The sequence below is a fragment of the Anomaloglossus baeobatrachus genome, chromosome 9, assembly GCF_048569485.1.
Source record: "Anomaloglossus baeobatrachus isolate aAnoBae1 chromosome 9, aAnoBae1.hap1, whole genome shotgun sequence".
NCBI lineage: Eukaryota > Metazoa > Chordata > Amphibia > Anura > Aromobatidae > Anomaloglossus > Anomaloglossus baeobatrachus.
Genome location: NC_134361.1, coordinates 34798889 through 34818534, shown reverse-complemented (window position 1 = coordinate 34818534; position 19646 = coordinate 34798889). Strand labels below are relative to the sequence as shown.

The following is a 19646-nucleotide window of genomic DNA, read 5'->3' as shown; positions in this document are numbered from 1 at the left end:
CTTAGGCGGTGCACTTCTCTTTTTTGTGCTAACCACAGGTCGGCGCAAGGGCCTCTCGGCTTCCAAGCCGACCTTAGCCCGTTGGATTAGGTCGACCATTTCGGACGCCTACCAGCGTTCTCAGGTGCCTCCCCCGCCGGGGATCAAGGCACACTCGACCAGAGCTGTCGGTGCCTCTTGGGCTTTCAGGCACCAGGCTACGGCTCAGCAGGTCTGTCAGGCTGCCACTTGGACTAGTCTGCATACCTTTTCGAAGCACTACCAAGTGCATGCTCATGCTTCGGCAGATGCGAGCTTGGGCAGACGCATCCTTCAGGCGGCTGTCGCCCATTTGTGAAGTTAGGTTCTGCCTACTTCTTAGTTTTCTTTGTCGCTCCATTGGGAGACCCAGACAATTGGGTGTATAGCTTCTGCCTCCGGAGGCCACACAAAGTATTACACTTAAAAGTGTAAACCCCTCCCCTCTGCCTATACACCCCCCCCCCCCGTGCATCACGGGCTCCTCAGTTTTTATGCTTTGTGTTGAAGGAGGCACACATGCACGCAAGCTCCACAATTTAGTCAGCAGCAGCTGCTGACTATATCGGATGGAAGAAAAGAGGGCCCATAACAGGGCCCCCAGCATGCTCCCTTCTCACCCCACTCTGGTCGGCGGTGCTGTTAAGGTTGAGGTACCCATTGCGGGTACAAAGGCTGGAGCCACATGCTGTTTTCCTTCCCCATCCCTTAGGGGCTCTGGGTGAAGTGGGATCCTAATCGGTCACCAGGCACTGGGACCGTGCTCCCTCCGCAGCCCCTGGGAGAATCTGCTGGACAGGAGACCGGGTATCGTCAGGGACAGGCCCTGCTCCTCTGAGGTACTCTGTGTCCCCTTGGGGACGGCGCATAGAGCGCCTGTCTAATGGACGCTGCAGCAGCTGCTGGTTGTGTTTGTGCGCCGGGACTACCGCGCTGACCGCGCTTGTTTGCCGGCCGCGCTTATAACTTTAGTCCCCGGCTTTTGCGGCCTAGTACCGCATATTCCCGCCCCCGGGCCTGCCAGTCAGGGGTAAGGGCGGGACGCTGCACTGGACGTCAGCGCTGAGGGCTGGAGCATACTTAGTATCCTCCTCCCCCCTCACTGAGCACCGTGGGGCACCAGATTCCCGCACTTTCTAAGGCACGCCCACGGCTCCCTCCTCCTCTCAGAACGCTGGCAGCCATTCCTATCAGCACTTCTGACGCTGGAGAACTTCAGAGACGAGCTCCTACAGCTCTGGGAGGCACAGGCAGGGAATCTGGTGGTCACACAAACGCTGAGGGCGGTCGGTAAGCCGCACCTGTTACTAGGTGCTTGCCCCACGGGGTGCCGAAGTGTATATTTATATGATTATATTGTATACATTTACTCTGTACGGCCGCACTAGTGCTTTGGCTATATACTCATGTACAGCACCATGGAATCAATGGTGCTCTATAAATAAACAATAATAATAATAATAATAATACCCTCTCTGATTGCTCTAAGAGGAGACAACAGCATGTCGTCCGCAAAAAGCAAGGGTGCCAAGGCACAGGCTTACTTTGCAACCTGTACCTCATGTGCGGCTATGCTACCTGCAGGTTCCACCTACCCTCATTGTGTGCAATGCTCGGCCCCTGTGACACTCACTCAGCCGGAGCCTCTGCCACTGGTGGGACCCTCGGCCCAGGTGGAACCACCTGCTGCCACTGTCCAGGTGACAGGGACAGAGTTTGCAGTATTCGCTGACAAACTTTCTGAGTCTATGGATAAATGGTCTGCTAAGATACTAGAAGCTTTGCAGTCCAGACCTGTAACACAGGCCCCGGGCACTGTTGAACCTTTTCCCTCAGACCCCCCTCGGTCGGCGCAGCAAAGTGCTCCTGGGGCGACTCATAGGTCCCACGGTGAGGACTCTGACACGGACCGCAGTCCCAGACCGGCTAAGTGGGCTCGCCGGGAGCTTCCCTCGACTTCATCACAGTGTTCAGGGTCTCAGCATGAGGACTCTCTGGAGGATGAAGCGGAGGTGGCAGATCAGGGCTCTGATTCTGACGCCGCTCTCAACCTTGATACACCTGAAGGGGACGCCATAGTAAACGACCTTATAGCGTCCATCAATCAGGTGTTGGATCTTTCTCCTCCAACTCCTCAGATTGAGGAGTCAGCTTCTCAGCAGGAGAAATTCCATTTTAGGTTTCCTAAACGAGCACGGAGTGCGTTTCTTGATCACTCCGACTTCAGAGATAAAGTCCAGAAACACCGAGCTTTTCCAGATAAGCGCTTTACTAAGCGCCTTAATGACACACGTTATCCCTTCCCCCCTGACGTAGTCAAGGGTTGGGCTCAGTGTCCCAAGGTGGATCCTCCAATCTCTAGACTGGCGGCTAGATCCATAGTTGCAGTGGCAGACGGTGCATCACTCAAGGATGCCACTGACAGGCAGATAGAGCTCCTGATGAAATCCATCTATGAAGCTATCGGCGCGTCCTTTGCTCCGGCATTCGCAGCCGTATGGGCACTCCAAGCTATCTCAGCTTGTCAGTCTGAGATTAATGCAGTCACACGTGCCTCTACTCCGCAGGTTGTGTCCTTAACCTCTCAGGCGTCGGCGTTTGCGTCCTACGCCATGAATGCTGTCCTGGACTCTGCGAGCCGTACGGCGGTAGCATCCGCCAATTCGGTGGCAGTCCGCAGGGCCATGTGGCTACGTGAATGGAAGGCAGACTCTTCTTCCAAAAAGTTCTTAACCGGTTTTCCATTTTCTGGCGACCGCCTGTTTGGCGAGCAATTGGATGAAATCATTAAACAATCCAAGGGAAAGGACTCGTCCTTACCCCAGTCCAAACCAAACAGACCTCAACAACGGAAGGTACAATCGAGGTTTCGGTCCTTTCGGCCCTCAGCCAGGTCTCAATTCTCCTCGTCCAACAGGCCACAGAAGGGTCAGAGGAAATCTGATTCATGGCGGTCTAAGTCACGTCCTAAAAAGACCGCCGGAGGAACCGCTCCCAAAGCGGCCTCCTCATGACTTTCGGCCTCCCCAAACCGCATCCTCGGTCGGTGGCAGGCTCTCCCGCTTTTGCGACGCCTGGTTGCCACATGTCCAAGACCGATGGATGAGAGACATTCTGTCTCACGGTTACAGGATAGAGTTCCGCTCTCGTCCTCCGACTCGTTTCTAAAGAACATCTCCGCCCCCCGAGCGAGCCGATGCTCTTCTTCAGGCGGTGAGCACTCTGAAGGCAGAAGGAGTGGTGATCCCTGTTCCCCTTCAGCAATGGGGTCACGGTTTTTACTCCAACTTGTTTGTGGTGCCAAAAAAGGACGGATCTTTCCGTCCCGTGCTGGACCTCAAACTGCTCAACAAACACGTGAAAACAAGGCGGTTCCGGATGGAATCTCTCCGCTCCGTCATCGCCTCGATGTCCCAAGGAGACTTCCTAGTATCAATCGACATCAGGGATGCTTATCTCCACGTGCCGATTGCACCAGAGCATCAGCGCTTCCTGCGTTTCGCCATCGGGGACGAACACCTTCAGTTCGTGGCGCTGCCTTTCGGCCTGGCGACAGCCCCACGGGTCTTCACCAAGGTCATGGCAACAGTGCTAGCAGTCCTACACTCTCAGGGACACTCGGTGATCCCTTACTTAGACGATCTCCTTGTCAAGGCCCCCTCTCGGGTGGCATGCCAACACAGCCTGAACATTGCTCTGGAGACTCTCCAGAGATTCGGGTGGATCATCAATTTCCCAAAGTCAAAATTGACACCGACCCAATCGCTGACATATCTCGGGATGGAGTTTCATACTCTCTCAGCGATAGTGAAACTTCCGCTGGACAAACAGCGTTCACTACGGACAGGGGTGCAATCTCTCCTTCGAGCCCAGTCGCACCCCTTGAGGCGCCTCATGCACTTCCTAGGGAAGATGGTGGCAGCAATGGAGGCAGTTCCATTTGCGCAGTTTCATCTGCGTCCACTTCAATGGGACATTCTCCGCAAATGGGACAGGAAGTCGACGTCCCTCGACAGGAACGTCTCCCTTTCTCGGGCAGCCAAGGCCTCCCTTCAGTGGTGGCTTCTTCCCACTTCTTTGTCGAAGGGGAAATCATTCCTACCCCCATCCTGGGCTGTGGTCACGACGGACGCGAGTCTGTCAGGGTGGGGAGCGGTCTTCCTCCACCACAGGGCTCAGGGTACCTGGACTCAGCCAGAGTCCTCCCTTCAGATCAATGTTCTGGAGATAAGGGCAGTGTATCTAGCCCTAAAGGCGTTCCAGTCGTGGCTGGAAGGCAGGCAGATCCGAATTCAGTCGGACAACGCCACGGCGGTGGCATACATCAACCACCAAGGCGGCACACGCAGTCGGCAAGCCTTCCAGGAAGTTCGGCGGATTCTGCTGTGGGTGGAAGCCACAGCCTCCACCATCTCCGCAGTTCACATCCCGGGCGTAGAAAACTGGGAAGCAGACTTTCTCAGTCGCCAGGGCATGGACGCAGGGGAATGGTCTCTTCACCCGGACGTGTTTCAAGAGATCTGTTGCCGCTGGGGGAAGCCGGACGTCGACCCAATGGCGTCCCGGCACAACAACAAGGTCCCGGCATTCATGGCACGGTCTCAAGATCACAGAGCTCTGGCGGCAGACGCATTAGTTCAGGATTGGTCGCAGTTTCGGCTGCCTTATGTATTTCCTCCTCTGGCACTACTGCCCAGAGTATTACGCAAGATCAGGTCCGACTGCCGCCGCGCCATCCTCATCGCCCCAGACTGGCCGAGGAGGTCGTGGTACCCGGATCTGTGGCATCTCACGGTGGGTCAACCGTGGGCACTACCAGACTTGCTGTCTCAAGGGCCATTTTTCCATCTGAATTCTGCGGCCCTCAACCTGACTGTGTGGCCATTGAGTCCTGGATCCTAGCGTCTTCAGGGTTATCTCAAGAGGTCATTGCCACTATGAGACAGGCCAGGAAACCAACGTCCGCCAAGATCTACCACAGGACGTGGAGGATCTTCTTATCCTGGTGCTCTGATCAGGGTTTTACTCCCTGGCCATTTGCCTTGCCCACTTTTCTGTCCTTCCTTCAATCCGGAATGGAAAAGGGTTTGTCTCTCGGCTCTATTAAGGGACAAGTCTCGGCGCTCTCTGTGTTTTTTCAAAAGCGTCTAGCCAGGCTTCCGCAGGTCCGCACGTTCCTGCAGGGAGTTTGCCACATAGTCCCTCCTTACAAGCGTCCGCTAGAACCCTGGGATCTGAACAGGGTGCTAACGGCTCTTCAGAAACCACCTTTCGAGCCAATGAGAGATATTTCTTTATCGTTCCTTCCATGGGAGACCCAAACCATGGGTGTATAGCTAGCGCCTCCGGAGGACACACAAAGCACTACAATCAAACGTGTAGCTCCTCCCTCCGGGCTATATACACCCCCTGGATGACAATCTACCCAGTTCAACGCTTTGTGTTCCAGGAGGATCACACACATTTTCATTTCCTGATTTTTTTATTTTTAATTTTTAAAGATTGGAAGAAAAGCGGGTCCAGTCTGGACTCCCGGCATGTCCCTTCACGCTCCACTCTGCGGGGTGCTGTTAAGGTTGATTTTAATAAGGCTGGAGCCTTCACATGCCGAGCTCCTTCGCATCCTCTGTCGAGGCTCTGTTTGAAGTGGGAGCCATCACGGTCCTCTCTGCTTGCAGAAGACCGGTCTCCATCCGCAGCCCTGTCTGGTCCCTGCTGGAAGGAGCGTTAACCCCCACTCAGGGACATGGCCCTGCGTCTCAAAGCTAAGTATTGAGACGTTTTTTCAGGGGTCCCGGGTACTTTTAATAGGGGGACAGTATGTGCCTTAGCGTTACTGTTAATTTCGGCCGGTTCTGGGAATTTCCCATGAGAACCGCGCCGACGGTGCCTGCTCGTCGGCCGCACTTTAAAATCTAGGCCCCGGCTTCAGTTTGGGCCTAGTTTCGTTTTTGGCTTCTTCTGCATGTTTTGCATACAGCGCCGCCCACCGCCCGACCAGCAGAGGGGAGGGCACTCCTCTCTAGGGAGATGTCCCCTCCCCTGTCTACCTCCCTGTGTCTCTCTGCCCTCTGTTTTTCCCGCTCCTGGGCTTATACACGCCCCCCCTCCTTCTCCCAGCGCCATTTTCTCAGCGTTTCTTACACTGGGAAGCGCTGGATGCTGCAGCTGCATACTATCTGGAAGGCTGACACTTCAGGGGAGCGGTGAAATCCGGAGGACACACAGAGAGCAGGGCTGGTAAGCCACAACCTCTGGTTGTGGACTTTTATTACACTCTCAGGCTTTCTACAGGAGTGTGTTTTGGCTGCAGAACTTCCTCCACAGCAGCATGTCTGTCACTAGGAGCAAGGCTGCAAACATGTACGCTATATGCACTGCGTGCAAGCTCATTCTGCCAGAGCCCAGCACATACCCACATTGTGATGCCTGTGCTAATATTGTTGTGTCTCAGCCTGGAGCCTCCGCAGGGGTCCCTCCGGCTGCTCCGGCCCCGGTGGCTGAGCCCCCGGCTTGGGTAGCATCCTTTTCACAAGCTCTTTCCAAGTCGTTTGCCGATTCCATGGGGCAGCTGTCCCGGACGCTGCTGTCTATGCATCAGCCTCCCTCTCAGGGTGTCTCTGCGGCTCCGAGCTCTGCAGAGCCCTCAGAGCATGTCCTAGGACCTCGTCCCCCTAAACGGAGACGCACGGACCCTTCTCCTTCCTCGTCCCACGGCTCTGATTTACAAGCCGAGGTGCAGGGTGAGGAGGATTCACTTACTGTGGGCTCAGACTCTGCCTCTATGTACCCCATTGACTTGTCTGAGGGTGATGCGGATGTTAGTGACTTGATTGCGTCCATTAACTCCTTACTGAACCTCAACCCACAAGAGTCAGAGGAACAACCCTCTCTGGTAGAGGTACACCAGTTTACCTCTCCTAAGAAACCTAGGAGTATGTTTTTTAACCACTCCAGCTTTCAGACCACCGTTAACAAGCCCAGGGCCTGTCCTGACAAACGTTTTCCGAAACGTAGTTCAGATGACCGTTTCCCTTTTCCACCGGAGGTGGTTAAGGACTCGGCCCAGTCCCCAAAGGTAGACCCTCCAGTGTCCAGAATCTCAGCCCGCACAGTCGTTGCTGTGGCTGACGGCACTTCTCTTAAGGACCCCACTGACCGCCAGGTTGACCTTCTGGCCAAGTCTGTATTTGAGGCGGCAGGAGCCTCCTTCTCCCCGTCTTTTGCGGCAGTGTGGGCTCTTAAGGCTATCTCTGCCTCTCTGGCGGAGATTCATTCCCTCTCCAGGGACTCTATTCCTGAGATGGATGCCTTAACTTCTCAAGCTTCGGCTTTTGCATCCTACGCCATGTCTGCCATCCTGGAGGCTTCTCACCGCACAGCAGTGGCCTCCGCTAACTCCCTCGCGATCCGCAGGATCTTGTGGCTTCGAGAGTGGAAAGCGGACGCTTCCTCTAAGAAGTACCTTGCGAGTCTCCCTTTTACTGGGTCACGGCTGTTTGGGGAACAGCTTGATGACATAATTAAGGAAGCTACGGGCGGGAAGAGTACTTCCTTGCCACAAGCTAAAGCCAAGAAACCTGCCCAGGGCAGGAACCAATCGAGGTTTCGTTCCTTTCGTTCCTCTAACTGGTCATCCTCTAAGCCCTCGGCCTCGTCCACTACCGCCAAGGATCGTAAATCCAACTGGCGCGCAAAGCCGCGTCCTCAAAAGAACGGAGGAGCCGCTGCCACCAAGGCAGCCTCCTCATGACTATCTGGCCGTGCCAGCACAGTCCTTGGTCGGTGGCAGGCTCTCCCACTTTGGCGACGTGTGGTTGCAACACGTCTCCGATCAGTGGGTGCGTAATATCATCACCCATGGCTACAGGATACCTTTTTCTTCCAGCCCGCCAAACAGATTTTTTTCTGTCCACCCCCCCCCCTGCTCCAAGGCCGCCGCCTTCTCTCAGGCCGTGGCATCCCTGCAGGCCAACGGTGTAATTGTTCCGGTCCCCGCCCGGGAACGGTTCAGCGGTTTCTACTCAAACCTCTTTCTAGTCCCCAAAAAGGACGGTTCCTCCCGACCCATCCTGGATCTCAAGCTTCTCAACAAGCATGTTCAGGTGCGGCACTTTCGCATGGAATCTCTGAGATCGGTCATTGCCTCAATGACCCAGGGAGATTTTCTGGCATCCATCGACATCAGAGATGCCTATCTGCATGTGCCTATTGCGGCCTCACACCAGCGCTGGCTACGCTTTGCAATCGGAGAGGAACATTTCCAGTTCGTGGCTCTTCCCTTTGGCCTAGCCACGGCCCCTCGAGTGTTCACCAAGGTCATGGCAGCAGTGGTTGCGGTCCTGCACCTCCAGGGATTGGCAGTGATTCCTTACCTGGACGACCTTCTAGTCAAGGCCTCATCCAGTGTAGACTGCCAGCGGAGTGTCTCTCTCACTCTCGCCACGCTAGTTCAGTTCGGGTGGCTTGTCAACCTCCCCAAGTCGACTCTGACCCCGACCCAGGTACTTTTGTACCTAGGGATGCAATTCGAGACTCTGCCGGCACTTGTCAAGTTGCCCTTAGTCAAACAGCAGTCCCTTCGTCTGGCGGTGCGCTCTCTGCTGAGGCACCGCCGTCATTCCATCAGACACCTCATGCAGGTGCTGGGTCAGATGGTGGCGTCCATGGAAGCGGTTCCCTTTGCCCAGTTCCATCTGCGTCCCTTGCAGCTGGACATTCTCCGCTGTTGGGACAAGCGGATCTCTTCTTTGGACAGGCTGGTGGCTCTGTCATCACAGGCCAGGAACTCCCTTCAGTGGTGGCTTCAGCCCCTCTCCCTCTCACAGGGACGTTCCTTCCTGACTCCGTCCTGGGTGATCCTTACCACGGATGCCAGTCTCTCCGGCTGGGGAGCGGTATTTCTCCATCACCGAGCACAGGGCACTTGGACTCCGTCCGAATCAGCCTTCCCGATCAATGTGCTGGAAATCAGAGCTGTGTTTCTAGCTCTCCTAGACTTTCACCACCTATTGGCGGGCAAGCACATTCGGGTTCAGTCGGACAACGCGACAGCGGTTGCCTACATCAATCACCAGGGCGGAACTCACAGCCGTCTGGCGATGTTGGAGGTTCAACGAATCCTCCAGTGGACGGAGGACTCCAAGTCCACCATATCCGCAGTCCACATCCCAGGCGTGGAAAACTGGGAGGCCGATTATCTCAGCCGTCAAGCCGTGGACGGCGGCGAGTGGGCCCTGCATCAGTCAGTGTTCAGATCAATCTGCCGCAAGTGGGGCACTCCGGAAGTAGATCTAATGGCTTCCCGGCACAACAACAAGGTTCCGGTTTACGTGGCTCGCTCCCACGATCCTCAAGCCTTCGCAGCAGACGCACTGGTTCAGGATTGGTCTCAGTTCAGTCTGGCCTATGTGTTTCCCCCTCTAGCGCTCTTGCCCAGGGTTCTGCGCAAGATCCGAATGGAGGGCCGTCAAGTCATACTCATTGCTCCGGACTGGCCCAGGCGAGCCTGGTACCCAGATCTGCTCCGCCTGTCCGTAGAGGTGCCGTGGCATCTCCCGGACCGCCCAGACCTTCTCTCTCAAGGTCCGTTCTTCCGCCAGAAATCTGCGGTTCTCAGATTGACGGCGTGGCTCTTGAGTCCTGGATCCTGACGGCTTCAGGCATTCCCTCCGAGGTCATCTCCACCATGACTCAGGCTCAGAAGTCTTCCTCGGCTAGGATTTACCACAGGACTTGGAAAATTTTCCTGTCCTGGTGTCGCTCTTCCGGCCATGCTCCTTGGCCGTTCGCTTTGCAGACCATCCTGTCTTTTCTACAGTCAGGTCTACAGTTGGGTCTGTCTCTCAATTCCCTTAAGGGACAGGTGTCGGCTTTGTCGGTATTGTTCCAGCGGCGTATCGCCCGACTGGCTCAGGTGCGCACCTTCATGCAGGGCGCATCTCACATCATCCCTCCTTACCGACGGCCCTTGGATCCCTGGGACCTTAATCTGGTCCTCACGGCCTTGCAGAAACCCCCTTTTGAGCCTCTCAGGGAGGTTCCCTTGTCTAGACTTTCACAGAAAGTTGTCTTTCTAGTAGCCATAACTTCTCTCAGGAGAGTTTCTGATTTGGCTGCGCTTTCTTCGGAATCCCCCTTTTTGGTGTTTCACCAAGACAAGGTGGTTCTGCGTCCGACTCCGGACTTTCTCCCTAAGGTGGTGTCTTCCTTCCACCTTAACCAGGACATTTCATTGCCCTCTCTTTGTCCGGCCCCTGTGCATCGTTTTGAGAAGGCGTTGCACACCTTGGATTTGGTGCGGGCGCTCCGAATCTATGTGTCTCGCACCGCCGTTTTTCGGCGGTGCACTTCACTTTTTGTGCTAACCACGGGTCAGCGCAAGGGCCTCTCGGCATCTAAACCGACCCTGGCTCGTTGGGTTAGGTCGGCTATCGCCGATGCCTACCAGTGTTCTCAGGTGCCTCCCCCGCCGGGGATTAAGGCGCACTCGACCAGAGCTGTCGGTGCCTCCTGGGCTTTCAGGCACCAGGCTACGGCTCAGCAGGTGTGTCAGGCTGCCACTTGGTCCAGTCTGCACACTTTTTCTAAGCACTACCAAGTGCATGCTCATGCTTCGGCAGATGCGAGCTTGGGCAGAAGCATCCTTCAGGCGGCTGTCGCCCATTTGTGAAGTTAGGTTTTGCCTACTTCTCAGTTTAGTTTATTTCCCACCCATGGACTGCTTTGGAACGTCCCATGGTTTGGGTCTCCCATGGAAGCAACGATAAAGAAAAAGAGAATTTTGTTTACTTACCGTAAATTCTTTTTCTTGTAGTTCCGACATGGGAGACCCAGCACCCTCCCTGTTGCCTGTTGGCAGTTTTTTGTTCCGTGTGTTTCACGGCTGTTAGTAGACAGAGTTCTGGTTTTGCCGAGTTTTACTCTATCTCTACTTATGGGTGGATGTCCTCCTTCAGCTTTTGCACTGAACTGGGTAGATTGTCATCCAGGGGGTGTATATAGCCCGGAGGGAGGAGCTACACGTTTGAGTGTAGTGCTTTGTGTGTCCTCCGGAGGCGCTAGCTATACACCCATGGTTTGGGTCTCCCATGTCGGAACTACAAGAAAAAGAATTTACGGTAAGTAAACAAAATTCTCTTTTTCTCTTTCACGCCTTTCGCAGAAGGTGGTCTTCCTAGTGGCAGTCACATCACTTCGGAGAGTGTCTGAGCTAGCTGCATTGTCATGCAAAGCCCCCTTCCTGGTGTTTCACCAGGACAAGGTGGTTCTGCGTCCGGTTCCGGAATTTCTCCCTAAGGTGGTATCCCCTTTTCATCTCAATCAGGATATCTCCTTACCTTCTTTTTGCCCTCATCCAGTTCACCAATGTGAAAAGGATTTGCTCTTGTTAGATCTTGTGAGAGCACTTAGACTCTACATTTCTCGTACGGCGCCCCTGCGCTGCTCGGATGCGCTCTTTGTCCTTGTCGCTGGCCAGCGTAAAGGGTCGCAGGCTTCCAAGTCAACCTTGGCTCGGTGGATCAAGGAACCAATTCTTGAAGCCTACCGTTCTTCTGGGCTTCAGGTTCCTTCAGGGCTGAAAGCCCATTCTACCAGAGCCGTGGGTGCGTCCTGGACATTGCGGCACCAGGCTACGGCTCAGCAGGTGTGTCAGGTGGCTACCTGGTCGAGTCTGCACACTTTCACGAAACACTATCAGGTGCATACCTACGCTTCGGCAGATGCCAGCCTAGGTAGGCGAGTCCTTCAGGCGGCGGTTGCCCACCTGTAGGAAGGGGCCGTTTTACGGCTCTATTACCGAGGTATTCTTTTACCCACCCAGGGACTGCTTTTGGACGTCCCAATTGTCTGGGTCTCCCAATGGAGCGACAAAGAAGAAGGGAATTTTGTTTACTTACCGTAAATTCCTTTTCTTCTAGCTCCTATTGGGAGACCCAGGACCCGCCCCTGTTCCCTTCGGGCTGTTGTTCTTTTGTGTACACATGTTGTTCATGTTGAATTGTTCTGGGTTCATGGTTTTCAGTTCTCCGAACATCCTTCGGATTGAATTTACCTTAGACCAATTTATAAGTTTCCTCCTTCCTGCTTTTGCACCAAAACTGAGGAGCCCGTGATGCACGGGGGGTGTATAGGCAGAGGGGAGGGGCTTACACTTTTAAGTGTAATACTTTGTGTGGCCTCCGGAGGCAGAAGCTATACACCCAATTGTCTGGGTCTCCCAATAGGAGCTAGAAGAAAAGGAATTTACGGTAAGTAAACAAAATTCCCTTCTTTTCTGTTTATTTCCCACCCATGGACTGCTTTGAGACTTCCCAATGTCTGGGTCTCCCATAGGAACGATAAAGAAAAAGAGAATTTTGTTTACTTACCGTAAATTCTTTTTCTTATAGTTCCGTATTGGGAGACCCAGCTCCCTCCCTGTTGCCTGTTGGCAGTTTTCTTGTTCCGCGTGTTATCACTGGCTGTTGTCGTGGACAGAGTCTCCGGTTGTTCCGGTTCTTGCTCTGTTTTTACTTGTGGGTGGCTATTCTCCTTCAGCTTTTGCACTAAACTGGCTGGGACTGGCTCACCAGGGGGTGCATAAGCTCAGAGGGAGGAGCTACACTTTTAAGTGTAGTACTTTGTGTGTCCTCCGGAGGCAGAAGCTAAACACCCATGGTCTGGGTCTCCCAATACGGAACTATAAGAAAAAGAATTTACGGTAAGTAACAAAGAAGGGAATTTTGTTTACTTACCGTAAATTCCTTTTCTTCTAGCTCCTATTGGGAGACCCAGACAATTGGGTGTATAGCTTCTGCCTCCGGAGGCCACACAAAGTATTACACTTAAAAAAGTGTAACCCCTCCCCTCTGCCTATACACCCTCCCGTGGATCACGGGCTCCTCAGTTTTGGTGCAAAAGCAGGAAGGAGAAAACTTATAAATTGGTCTAGGGTAAATTCAATCCAAAGGATGTTCGGAGAACTGAAAACCATGAACCAAAAGAACAATTCAACATGAACAACATGTGTACACAAAAGAACAACCAGCCCGAAGGGAACAGGGGCGGGTGCTGGGTCTCCCAATAGGAGCTAGAAGAAAAGGAATTTACGGTAAGTAAACAAAATTCCCTTCTTCTTTGTCGCTCCATTGGGAGACCCAGACAATTGGGACGTCCAAAAGCAGTCCCTGGGTGGGTAAAAGAATACCTCAATAAAAAGAGCCGAAACGGCCCCCTCTTACAGGTGGGCAACCGCCGCCTGAAGGACTCGCCTACCTAGACTGGCGTCTGCCGAAGCATAGGTATGCACTTGATAGTGTTTCGTGAAAGTGTGCAGACTAGACCACATAGCTGCCTGACACACCTGCTGAGCCGTAGCCCGGTGCCGCAATGCCCAGGACGCACCCACGGCTCTGGTAGAATGGGCTTTCAGCCCTGAAGGAAGCGGAAGCCCAGAAGAACGGTAGGCTTCGAGAATCGGTTCCTTGATCCACCGAGCCAAGGTTGACTTGGAAGCCTGCGAACCCTTACGCTGGCCAGCGACAAGGACAAAGAGCGCATCTGAACGACGCAGGGGCGCCGTGCGAGACACATAGAGTCGGAGTGCTCTCACCAGATCCAAAGAGTGCAAATCCTTTTCACATTGGTGAATTGGATTAGGGGGGCAAAATGAAGGCAAGGAGATACCTTGATTCAGATGAAAAGGAGATACTACCTTAGGGAGAAATTCCGGGACCGGACGCAGAACCACCTTATCCTGGTGAAAGACCAGGAAGGGGGCTTTGCATGACAGCGCTGCAAGCTCAGACACTCTCCGGAGTGATGTAACTGCCACTAGAAAGGCCACCTTCTGCGAAAGACGTGATAAAGAGACATCCCGCAGAGGCTCGAAAGGTGGTTTCTGAAGAGCCGTTAGCACCCTGTTAAGATCCCAGGGTTCCAGCGGACGTTTGTAAGGTGGGACTATGTGGCAAACTCCCTGCAGGAACGTGCGGACCTGCGGAAGCCTGGCTAGGCGCTTTTGAAAAAATACGGAGAGCGCCGATACTTGGCCCTTGAGAGAGCCGAGAGACAAACCCTTGTCCATTCCGGATTGAAGGAATGAAAGAAAAGTGGGTAAGGCAAACGGCCATGGAGGAAAACCGTTATCAGAGCACCAGGATAAGAAGATTTGCCAAGACCTGTAATAGATCTTGGCGGACGTTGGCTTCCTGGCCTGTCTCATGGTGGCAATGACATCCTGAGATAACCCTGAAGACGCTAGGAGCCAGGACTCAATGGCCACACAGTCAGGTTGAGGGCCACAGAATTCAGATGGAAAAACGGGCCTTGTGACAGCAAGTCTGGGCGGTCTGGAAGCGCCCACGGTTGACCCACCGTGAGATGCCACAGATCCGGGTACCACGACCGCCTCGGCCAGTCTGGAGCGACGAGAATGGCGCGACGGCAGTCGGACCTGATCTTGCGTAACACTCTGGGCAGCATCGCCAGAGGAGGAAACACATAAGGCAGTCGAAACAGCGACCAATCCTGAACTAACGCGTCCGCCGCCAGAGCTCTGTGATCCTGAGACCGAGCCATGAATGCCGGGACTTTGTTGTTGTGCCGTGACGCCATGAGATCGACGTCCGGTGTTCCCCAGCGGCGACATATCTCTCGAAACACTTCTGGGTGTAGAGACCATTCCCCCGCATCCATGCCCTGACGACTGAGAAAATCTGCTTCCCAGTTTTCTACGCCCGGGATGTAAACTGCGGAGATGGTGGAGGCTGTGGCTTCCACCCAGTGCAGAATCCGCCGGACTTCCTGGAAGGCTTGACGACTGCGAGTGCCGCCTTGGTGGTTGATGTATGCGACGGCAGTGGCGTTGTCCGACTGGAAACGGATCTGCCTGCCCTCCAGCCACCGATGGAAAGCCAATAGGGCTAGATACACTGCCCTTATCTCCAGAACATTGATCTGAAGGGAAGACTCTATCGGAGTCCGGGTTACCTGAACCCTGTGGTGGAGAAAAACCGCTCCCCACCCTGACAGGCTCGCGTCCGTGGTGACCACAGCCCAGGTTGGGGGTAGGAAGGATTTTCCCTGCGATAGAGAATTGGGAAGGAGCCACCACTGAGGAGACGTCTTGTTTGCAAGGGAAAGAGAGACTTTCCTGTCGAGGGAAGCCGACCTCCTGTCTCATTTGCGGAGAATGTCCCATTGGAGTGGCCGCAGATGGAATTGCGTGAACGGCACTGCCTCCATCGCTGCCACCATCTTCCCCAGGAAGTGCATGAGGCGCCTTAAGGGGTGTGACTGACCCCGAAGAAGAGATTGCACCCCTGCCTGCAGAGAAAGCCGTTTGTCCTGCGGTAGCTTGACTACCGCTGACTGTGTATGAAACTCCATCCGAGGTAAGTCAGTGATTGGGTCGGTGTCAACTTGGATTTCGGGAAGTTGATGATCCACCCGAACTGCTGGAGAGTCGCCAGAGCGACGGTAAGGCTGTGTTGACACGCCACCCGAGAAGGGGCCCTGACTAGGAGATCGTCTAAGTAGGAATCACCGAGTGGCCCTGAGAGTGTAGGACCGCCACAACGGATGCCATGACTTTGGTGAAAACCCGTGGGGCTGTCGCCAGGCCGAAAGGCAATGCCACCAACTGAAGGTGTTCGTCCCCGATGGCGAAACGCAAGAAGCGTTGATGCTCGGGTGCGATCGGCACGTGAAGATAAGCATCCTTGATGTCGATCGATGCTAGGAAGTCTCCTTGTGACATCGAGGCGATGACCGAGCGGAGAGATTCCATCCGAAACCGTCTGGTTCTCACGTGTCTGAGTAGTTTGAGGTCCAGAACGGGACGGAATGATCCGTCCTTTTTTGGCACCACGAACAAGTTGGAGTAAAAGCCGCGACCACGTTCCTGAAGGGGAACGGGGATCACAATTCCTTCTGTCTTCAGAGCGTCCACTGCCTGAAAAAGTGCGTCGGCCTGAGCGGGGGCCGGAGAGGTTCTGAAGAAACGAGCCGCAGGACGAGAGCTGAACTCTATCCTGTAACCGTGAGACAGAATGTCTCTCACCCATCGGTCTTGAACATGTGGCCACCAGGCGTCGCCAAAGCAGGAGAGCCTGCCACCGACCGAGGATGCGGCTAGGGGATGCCGAGAGTCATGAGGAGGCCGCCTTGGAGGCAGTGCCTCCTGCGGCCTTTTGGGGGCGTGACTTGGACCGCCACGCATAGGAGTTCCTCTGGCCTTTCTCCGGCCTGCTGGACGAAGAGGATTGGGGCTTGGCGGAGGGACGAAAGGACTGAAACCTCGATTGTATTTTCCGTTGCTGAGGTCTCTTAGGTTTGGACTGGGGTAAGGAGGAGTCCTTTCCCTTGGATTCCTTAATAATCTCATCCAATCGTTCGCCAAACAAGCGGTCGCCAGAAAACGGCAAACCGGTTAAGAACCTCTTGGAGGCCGAGTCTGCCTTCCATTCGCGCAGTCACATGGCCCTGCGGACTGCCACAGAGTTAGCGGATGCCACAGCTGTACGGCTAGCAGAGTCTAGGACTGCGTTCATGACGTAGGAAGAAAAAGCTGACGCTTGAGAAGTCAAAGACGCAACTTGCGGAGCAGAATTACATGTGACAGCATTAATCTCAGTCAGACAAGCCGAGATAGCTTGGAGTGCCCACACGGCTGCAAAGGCCGGGGCAAAAGACGCGCCCGTGGCCTCATAGCTGGACTTCACCAGGAGCTCTATCTGCCTGTCAGTGGCATCCTTTAGCGATGAGCCATCTGCAACCGATACCACAGATCTAGCCGCCAATCTAGAGACTGGAGGATCCACCTTGGGACATTGAGCCCAACCCTTAACGACTTCAGAGGGGAAGGGGTAACGCGTGTCAGTGAGGCGCTTAGTAAAGCGCTTGTCCGGAACCGCTCTGGGCTTCTGGACAGCATCTCTGAAGTTAGTGATCGAAAAACGCATTGCGTGTACGTTTGGGGAACCGAAACTGGTGTTTCTCCTGCTGAGACGCCGACTCCTCTACAGTAGGAGGCGGGGGAGAGAGATCCAACACCTGGTTGATGGACGAGATAAGATCATTCACTAAGGCGTCCCCATCAGGTGTATCAAGGTTAAGGGCGACGTCAGGGTCAGAGCCCTGAGCTGCGACGTCCGCCTCGTCCTCCAGCGAGACCTCAAGCTGGGAACCCGAGCAGCGTGAAGAAGTCGGGGAAGATTCCCAGCGAGCCCGCTTAGCCTGTCTAGGACTGTGGTCCGGGCAGGAGTCCTCCACGTGAGACCTAGGGCCCAACCTGGGAGCGCGCTGCGGCGCGGACCGAGAGGGGCCTGGAGGCGACGATCCAACAGGGGCCGGGGCCTGTGTAAGGACCGGTCTGGACTGCAAAGCTTCTAGCAGCTTGGCAGACCATTTGTCCATAGACTGAGCCATGGATTGTGAAAGTGACTCAGAGAGTTTCTCAGCAAAAGAGGCGAACTCTGTCCCTGCCGCCTGGACAGGGGGAGCAGGGGGGTCTACATGAGCCGAGGGGCCCACTAGTGACCGAGGCTCCGGCTGAGCAAGCGAAACAGCGGTCGAGCATTGCTCACAGTGAGGGTAGGTGGAACCCGCAGGTAACATAGCCCCACAAGAGGTACAGGTCGCAAAAAAACCCTGTGCCTTAACAGCTTTGCTCCTTGTGGACGACATGCTGTTGTCTCCTAGGAGAATGATCACTGAGGGTATATGGGCAAAAAAGGGTATACAGCCCGACCGAACAGAAAAAAAAAAAATGTATGTGTGTATATATATATATATATATATATATATATATATATATATATATATATATATATATATATATATATACATATATACATATATACATATATACATATATACATATATACGTGTATATATCCCGGCACCCTAGGGGGACCAGCACCGGGTGACCGGTGTGGCTTACCGACCGCTAACAAGCGGAGTGTGTGTCCTCCAGATTCCCTGCCTTAGGTCCCCCGGAGCTGCAGAGCTCTTCACTGAGAATCCTCCACCGGCAGAATGCCAAAAAATGGCTGCCGGAGCTCTCAGGGGAGGAGTGGAGCTGTGGGCAGCGCCAGGAAAGTGCGGGAATCTGGGGTCCCCACAGTGATCAGTGAGGGGGGAGGAAACATGCAGGATGGTCCGGCCCTCACATCCGACGTCAGGTCGGCAGTCCCGCCCTTACCCCTGACAGGCAGGCCCGGGGGTGGGATTTTTGCGACTAGGCCGCGATGAAGCCGGGGACTAAATTTGAGACCGCGCCCGACAAGCAGGCACGGTCGGTGCGGAAGTCTGCCGGCCTTCTCAATTCAGCAGCTGCCGCAGCGTCCGGGAAGAAGGTGCGCTCCCTGCACAGTCCCCAATGGGGACACAGAGTACCTTAGAGTTGCAGGGCCTGGTCCCTGAGGTTGAATAGACTCCGGTCCGGCAGATTCCCACAGGGGCTGCGGAGGGAGCACGGTCCCAGTAAATGGATGACCGCTCAGGATCCCACTTCTCCCAGAGCCGCTAAGGGATGGTGAAGGAGACGGCATGAGGCTCCGGCCTTTGTACCCGCAATGGGTACCTCAACCTTAACAACACCGCCGACGTAGTGGGGTGAGAAGGGAACATGCCGGGGGCCCCGTGGGGGCCCTCTTTTCTTCCAACCGACATAACTAATATGAGAATGCATGAGTGGATGTGTGCCTCCTTCCACACAAAGCATAAAAACTGAGGAGCCCGTGGTCCACGGGAGGGTGTATAGGCAGAGGGGAGGGGTTACACTTTTTAAAGTGTAATACTTTGTGTGGCCTCCGGAGGTAGAAGCTATACACCCAATTGTCTGGGTCTCCCAATGGAGCGACAAAGAAATTCTCTTTTTAACACTAGACTCCTAAAGAGTCTTGTAGAAACAATGAGGGGCTTATCCCCCGTTTATAAACAAACTATCATCATGCCCGGCTGAATTTTAAGAAACTTAACCCATGCTAGGCACTGACGAGAATCCATGTCGTCACACATGTTCTGTTTTTTTTCCTGTATTTCAGTACTTGATGGAGGGCAGCTACAACAAGGTATTTCTGGCCAAAGGGAACATTCCTGCAGAGAGTTACACCTTCTTCATTGATATCCTGCTAGACACAATCAGGTCAGTCTTGTCTGTTCTTCCCGTGTTTTTTTTTCTTTTTTTTTTTTTTCAATTCCTGGAATATTTAAAAAAAACTGAAAATAAAGAACAAAAAAAAGAAAAAAATATATACCAATAAATACATAGTTACCGTATTTTTCGCTTTATAAGACACACCTGATTATAAGACGCACCCCCAAATTTGGTGAAGCAAAAGAATTTTTTTTTAAATAAATGGGGTCCGTCCTATGCCAGTGTCCGTCTAACAAATTATATAGGGTATATGTCCCTCATAGCCCCCCCCATCCTAAAATTAGCCCCCTTAATCTGGATATGGCCCTCTTATATTGAATATAGCCCCCCTGTGGCTGGCCCACAGCCCCCCTGTGGCTGGCCCACGGCCCCCCTGTGGCTGGCCCACGGCCCCCCTGTGGCTGGCCCACGGCCCCCCTGTGGCTGGCCCACGGCCCTCCTCTCGGTGACGGTCATGTGATCGGCACAGCAGAGTGACATCTCT

General features: G+C 54.1%; 1 protein-coding gene across 1 annotated transcript in view; it reads left to right on the top strand.

Moving 5' to 3' along the window:
- Positions 1-19646, top strand: part of PSMD8 (proteasome 26S subunit, non-ATPase 8) — a 63685-nt gene that overhangs the window by 23039 nt on the left and 21000 nt on the right. Inside the window, exon 5 of the mRNA XM_075322546.1 lies at positions 19050-19150. Within this exon, the coding sequence (XP_075178661.1) occupies positions 19050-19150 (101 nt within the window). The remainder of the gene's footprint in view (positions 1-19049; positions 19151-19646) is intronic.